Below are 7,389 nucleotides of genomic sequence, written 5' to 3'. Positions count from 1 at the left end.
AAAACGACACATAATAAAACAAAATAAAGAAAGGGTTATTAATTTCAAGGATTTGAGTTAGTCAAAAAGGTGAATGAAATGATATTTTTAGACCAAAAAAATGAGTAGAGAGTATTTTTAGATCAAAAGGTGGATGAAGGATATTTTTAAAGCTTTTCCTATAGTTTAGAGGTATTTTTGGCCATTTTTCGTTTATTTTATTGACAATGTTGATTTCATTAAAAAGATAATTGAAGAAGAAAAACATAGATTGTCTTCACAAGACTTTGAACCTATAAGAACTGCAATTTTAATCTCAAGTTAAAACTAAAACTCATTGAATCTTAAAATTTGATAAGTATAATCCACGCCAAATTTATTCTAGCTCAACAAGTTGTATTATAATAATTTGACAATTAAGGAAATGGACACACCTCTCATATTTCGAGGCTAAACTGATTAAGAAACAATTAATAAGAAAGCTATATAAAGAAATACTTCTTGTAACATTAATTATGCTCTCCATTACAACATTAATTAATTAATTAAAAAAAATTACACTATATATACCTAATAATACTGAGGTTCAATACATTGACAATCCTTTTAATTTTTTATCAAATTTTATTAGACATTAATAATAACATGTTTCAATTGAACACCTGATAATATGTTCTTATTAGACACTTTCGACTCATACATTTAAAAGTTGGTGCGTGTGTTCTCAAACGTGTGTCACGTGCGTGGATAAGTTAGTTACATAGATATGTTTCCTTCTTTAATTATAAACATCAATATCAACTAAAATAAATATAAAATTTTACGACTTATTGAAATATCTATGTACCGAGCGATTCAGAATATCTAAATAAAATTTAATAACTAGTCTAACATTAATAGACTTATTTGTGTTGGATACTTATCATGTGAATTGTGATAAATTTATTAGCTGGAAGAGTGGGTGATTTAACATGTAGGTCGTCTTTTCTTGGAGAAAATGCAATTGGCCAACTAGTCATTAATACAGCAGAATCACAACCAAAATTATTAAATTCAATACTACAAGATTCATAAAATAAAAAACATTATAATAAAATTTTACAGTAATTAAAAGGCACCGACACTATGCCACGTTTAAATCTCGTCATATAGCAATTATTAATCAAGTATGATTTTATAATTCCAAATTGCATTATTCAAACTTCCAATTATTTAACACATATAAAATTGATCTGTCATCATAACATTAAAGTCTAAAAAGCAAAAAAATAAAATAAACGGCTTTATTCCTTTGTTTGGTACTTCACATTATTTATGCAAACATATTAAACCTTAAGAGGAAAAAGGAAGATATGGAGATCATATACTCCCTTATTTATCAAAAAGCAAAAAAAAAAAAGGAATTTCCTTCGCACCGACACATGAGAAGTAGCCATTATTTCTACACTTTGTCATTTCACATCTATCTCTTTATAATAACATTTCATCAATTTTCAGAATCAGAAATAAAAAGATTAGTATTAGATCGAATAAGTATCACACACAATTGAGTATTTGAGTGCTAACAAACAGAAGTCTTACTTACCAAATCTTCGATGATTAATCAAGTATTTATAAATTAAATTTGATAAAAAGATGCAATTTATTGTATTTTTTTTTTTCAAATACAAATTACAATGTGGATAAAAAGAAAAAGAAAAAATTGCACAATACAATGAAAATTAAATACCAAAAAACTCTTTCAAAAACATAAAAATAAAAAAAATGATATCTATGTGCAAGCCAAAATAACATTATGGTCCCATTATTATCAAATAATGGCAACACAAATAATGCTTATTACAACTGTAACAAACAATCCACTACTCTTCACATTATTAGCCCAGTTCAAATTTGCAGAATCATCCGCCGGATCTTCATCGTCGTCCTGGCTGGACTCCGGTGCACCGTCGTCTTCAACATCATCGGCTCCTCCCTTTTTGCTGCTCTTCTTCTTTTTCTTCGAACCTTTCGGAGCTGGAGCTGGTTCTTCAGCTACAGTACCTTTGAATAATTCTCTGGGGAGTAAAACTTTATCGACTTTGTAAACGGATAATGGCTCTTCATCGTATAATGTACCGGAGATCGTTGCTGTTACGACTTTTGTTTCCAATTTCACATCGTCTCCGTCGTTTTGAACGGTGAAATCGTATTTTTTCTTACCTTCTGTAGCTAGAGTGTTCATTAATCCGTTGTTGGATTTCAACATACCCATGGAATTGTAAACAGGGATTCCATGGTATAGTAGTAATGAAGCCTGGCCGTCTTTTGTTAGGTTTTTGAATTTAGGCATGAAGGCGCTGATTACGCCGTCGGTGGGACAGAACACTGTTAACCCACTCTGTACATTTTCTGCGAAGGTTTTGGCGACATCTGGGTGAGATTTTAACAGATCTGAAAATGATTTGCATCCCTGTTTCGCCATTAATGTGGTGACGTTAAGGTCACTTGGAGCAGCTACCGGAGCTTCAGCAGCGGCGGAAGTGAGAATATGGCTGATTTGAATAACGGAGATGTTGTACGGCATTTCTACGACGGATTTAACGAAAGTAGCAGCGAAATGGCCGTCGTTGTCTTCATTTGCGAAACCTACTTTCCCACCTTTCATATTTGTGATATTGATGTACCCTGAAGTTCCCGGAGCTTCGCCGGTGGCCTGGAACATTGTGGCGGTGAGGGTACTTCCTTTAGTGATTTGATGGAGTTTCTTAGCGCCGAAGTAATCGGCGAATACGTGGAGAGAAAGGACGTTTTTGAGAGTGTAAGTAGGGAGGTGTTTTTCAAGGAGGACGTTCATGGCGGCATTGTCAATTGCGCAGACAGTGATGGTCTGTCGGCGATTGATTTCAGCAGCTAAGTGTGTGACGGTTAGGTAATGGTTGAAGGTGGAGAATTCAGGGTGTTTTGCGAGGATCTTAGTAATGTTGTGGGCGTAAGTGGTGGTGGAGAGAAATAGGACGAGGAGGAGAGTGACGGAAAGTGGTGCCGCCGGCGAGACCTTCATTTTTGCCGGCGAGAGGAGAGAGATGGAGATTTGTGTTTTGAAGAGAAGAAAGGAGATATAGTAGTGTTTCTATAGAGGGGTGTGTGTATATATATATATGCAATGATATTGTATTTTTTTACTAATTAATATCTTAACGTTCAATTCATGCAAATCAACATTTGTCCATGAAATTTTAATGAATTATTAAGGCTTTAGTTTATATAAATTGGCAAAGGATCGAGGAGAGCTCGAGAAAGGGTCGCACTAAATTTTTTTTATTAATTTATAGGTCCCACGAAATTAAAAAACTTAACTCTTGTGTTTTGTTGGGTAATGTTAATATTTGCTCAGGTTGGAGTCATGATCGAACATGACACTTACATGATGAACTTAGTTATGAAATAAAATAATACCTTTATTATCAACTATAACTTTTAAAATGATCATAAGCATTTTATCCTAAAACTCTAAAATTTCCTTCATTTATAAATGACATATAACATAATAAAAACTAATTTGTCTATTAGGGTGTGTTGAGTATGAATGAATATGTTTTTCAAGAAAATAAGTGAGTTTCTTATTTATTTTGATGTGTTTGATATGTGAATAAGAATTTATATTTTGAGGTGGGGTAGGGGTGTGGGATGGGGGCTATATGGTGAGTTAAACGTGAATATGAGGTCTATTGAAGGGTGAGCGCACGTTCAAGCACAATCAATATAGAATGTCGCTTGTGAAACTTGTTTTTCTTACTTTCATGATTGAAATTATTTTTTTTGTTTTTCAAGAAATTTGTTTTCCTACCGAACACACCATAAGTATTTGTAGGAATTGTTATCACTAATGCATTTTCATGTTATTTAAACTATCATCTCCAGTGACGGAGCCAGAATTTTCGTTAAGAGATTAAAAAAACATGTTAAATAGTGTTAACAAATAAGTTATACCAAATTTCAAGCTTAAACATTGAAAAATGTTACTAGCCATATTTAAACCTGCGCGCCTACTAGTTTCTGAAACCCCATATATAGACTAAACCAGCCCCTTACTTGTATTAAGGCATTTCAATATTAAATATATAGACATAAAATACTCTATATACACAATATACTTTTACAATTCAGAGGGTTCGAAAACTCCACGTAGATCTCCCCTGATCATTCCTATAATTTTGTAATTACTTGTTGTTACAAGTCATATTTATCTTTTATCCTATGGTATAAAATCATGTTTACCCTTTAAATATACACGTTACATTGATAAAATTTTAAAATAATCTAGTGCTAGAGGAAGTTCCTTTTTAACTTGATAAAACTTTAGTTGGGTAATATATATTATGTAAAGTAGAAACAAACAAACAAGAAATTTAAAAGAGAAAAAGGTGAATAGATTGGCCAATACTATTTTAGTATTCTTTTTGCTCCTCAACACGCCAAGTCCAACCACTGTTAAAAATCAACTTTTTAAATATTTAAGGTTTTCTTGTAATCACATTTGCTTAATTCCTCTTAACATTAATTTCTACACTAACAAAGAGTATGTAATATCACATATCTTAATATAACTTAATTACTAACATTTTAAACTTCTTGTGAAGTCACACACCTTTTATCTATGTTAGGTGTACTTATTGAAAATATTATATTGCAAAGAATATACAGAAAGTTTGAGATTTTTTTAAGTAAAATTGAACAGATTTGATCCAAAATGAATTATACTGATTAATTAAAAGTACTTTTCAATTTAATTTACTTTACTCTAACAATAATTGATGTTAGATATAATGATTTGATGAAACGACTATGAAAATATAATAGAGTTTTAGCCTAATTTTTAACTTATTACTGTTATCATGCTAAAAGTAACTTAGTGACGCGCACACAGAAGAAGAATATAGTTTTGGTGACCATTAATGCTTGGTCATGACTCATGTGGGTGACACACAATAAATCTCAAAAAATGACATGCAGGGTGTGACAATAAATCATGCATGTAGAACTTAATTCAAAAAGAAGATTTGTGGATCGAATATTTATGAGCCATATGAAACTTAATTCAAATGGAAGATCAATGAGTGTGCGATTAAAAAATTGATTATTAATACTTAACTAATTAGTTGTATCCAGCTTCAAATTCCAATTGCATATTATATTATTATTATATAATATAGTTTAATTATCAACAGATGTAATGTCCTTATCAAGCTATGTATACAAATGATCATCAAGTCAATTTTGTTTAATTTTCTAAAGACATTTAGTCGTATCACACAAAACAAATACACCAAACAAATAATGAGTTTTATTCTAAGGTTAGGTAAAAGGGAATTCTCAAAGATTTCAAAATTGATCCTACCACGTAAAATATATTCGTACGACAATAATTCAAGCTTTAGAAAAATTGCTAAAAAACACAAAGCCAATGTAAACCGACATAGCAGATATCAAATACCAAACGAAATAAAAATGTTCAAAGTAAATATCGAACACCGAATGAAATAAAAAAAATATTTATGACTTTAGGATAATATCTTAGTAGTGTTGTGAAGTAAAGTGATTTTTAACTTTTCAAGGTGTGTATATCACTTAATTTGACTTAGTCACGTGGAGGAAAAGTTCATAAAAACTAAATAGATCATATTTACAGCTCAAAATTCTTGATGCTAATTGGTGGAGTAAATTACATTCACATTATATTTTAAAATTTGAAAAGAAAAAAATTGTTAGTAGGTAATTAATTTTGACTAAATATTATCTTTTATAACATTTAGAAAACAAGGTAGTACTTTCTTCTAAAAATAAAATAACCTTCATTAACATAAAGTTTAGTTAGGCAAAAAGATCAATAAATTGAACATTATAATTTGAAAACAAATTTTAAAAAGTATAATTTGCATAAATTTCATAGTGTTAAGAGCTAATTATATGATTTCTCTACTCTTTCAAATTACAAGAATCCCTTAAAATTTATGGATTTTGGATACATCACCTGACTTTCGAATACATCAACAATCATCCAGATACATAGGGGAGGGATGTATCCGAGAGGGGAGGGATGTATCAGAGAGGGGATAGGACATTCAGATACATAGGGGAGGGATGTATCAAAGAGGGGATAGGACATTGGGATACATAGGGGAGGAATGTATCAGAGAGGGGAGAGATGTATCCAAGAGGGAAATGATGTATCAGAAAGGGGAAGGATGTATCCAAGAGGGGAATAGAGATGTATCAGCGAGAGGGGATTTTTGATTTTTTTTTAAAATATAGGGAATTTTAGAGATTATGGTAAAATAAGATGTATAATAGGTATTTTTTTTTCCTTTTAAAATACACCTTTTTAATTCAGTATTAAAAATTTGAATTTAGTAACGTAAAATTTTTGTAATAGTAAAATTCATCTCTAATCCTATTTAGCGACAAATTAACAATGATTTTTTGTTAGCTTCAAGTGATGATTTGATTTTCAAGGTTAAAATTCAATCTAGTCTATCACGAATTTATCATAAAACTTCACGTGCACTAGAATTAATTTTACTAGTTGTATTTTTGAAAGTGGCACTTATTAAATGCCAGGGAGCATAGGTGGATATAGCATAAATTCAATTGAACCAAGCATTTTCAATGTAAAGCCTAACAAATATATGGAAAAAAAACTATATTTCATAAATTGCTAAATTGTGAATCTTTATTACTTATATGTGTGATATATTCATCGATTAAAACCTTATATATATTAGTAAGCAAAACAAAATGAAAAACAAAGAAACATAAGTTAATTATCTCTAATGGTTTGTTTATGGAGTTAGCAGTTATTGAAACCCTGACTTTTTCGTATGTTTATTTTTGAATAATTTTTAAAAAATTAATGAAAATTCCGACTTCGTCATTCATCACTCATCACCTATCTCTTAACCTTTTAATGATGAGCAAGTAGGAGCAGTGGCAGAACCAGAATTATCAGTAAGGGGGTTTAAAAACTAAAGAAATAGACACACGAAGTAGCCGAAGGAGGCTCGACATCTACTAAATATACCTAAAAATTTATTTTAACCATATAAAAATAATATAATTTTTCGCCGAAGGGGATTCGGATTAACCCAATGATAATGTGGCTCCGCCACTGGGTAGAGGAGGGCCCCCTTATTTGTCCTCCTATATGGTGTCCAGACTGTCCTTACAACTCACTGTCCATAGAATTAATTAGAAATAACAAAGAACAAACTCATAATAGAGATGACAACAATAATAATAATGAAAAGAATAAAACAATAGTATAATTATTATTGTCATTTGATTGCTACTAATAAAACGATCCAAAGACGTTGGATTATATAAAAGATAGTAATACATATTTTAACTTGATTTTACCTGAAATTTATATGT

At 30.7% G+C, this 7,389-nt stretch overlaps 1 protein-coding gene across 1 annotated transcript; it reads right to left on the bottom strand.

Moving 5' to 3' along the window:
- Positions 1-1,736: 1,736 nt before the first annotated feature.
- LOC125812654 (fasciclin-like arabinogalactan protein 2) lies at positions 1,737-3,068 on the bottom strand. Its single transcript, XM_049492145.1, has one exon. It carries the CDS (start codon positions 3,020-3,022, stop codon positions 1,790-1,792), a length of 1,233 nt encoding a protein of 410 aa, XP_049348102.1. The 5' UTR covers positions 3,023-3,068; the 3' UTR covers positions 1,737-1,789.
- Positions 3,069-7,389: the final 4,321 nt, after the last annotated feature.

Source organism: Solanum verrucosum, unplaced genomic scaffold (assembly GCF_900185275.1).
Source record: "Solanum verrucosum unplaced genomic scaffold, falcon-dt-bn FXZP01000275.1, whole genome shotgun sequence".
Classification (NCBI taxonomy): Eukaryota; Viridiplantae; Streptophyta; class Magnoliopsida; order Solanales; family Solanaceae; genus Solanum; species Solanum verrucosum.
The sequence above is the reverse complement of the archived record's forward strand: the minus strand, read 5'-3'. Positions and strand labels throughout refer to the sequence as shown.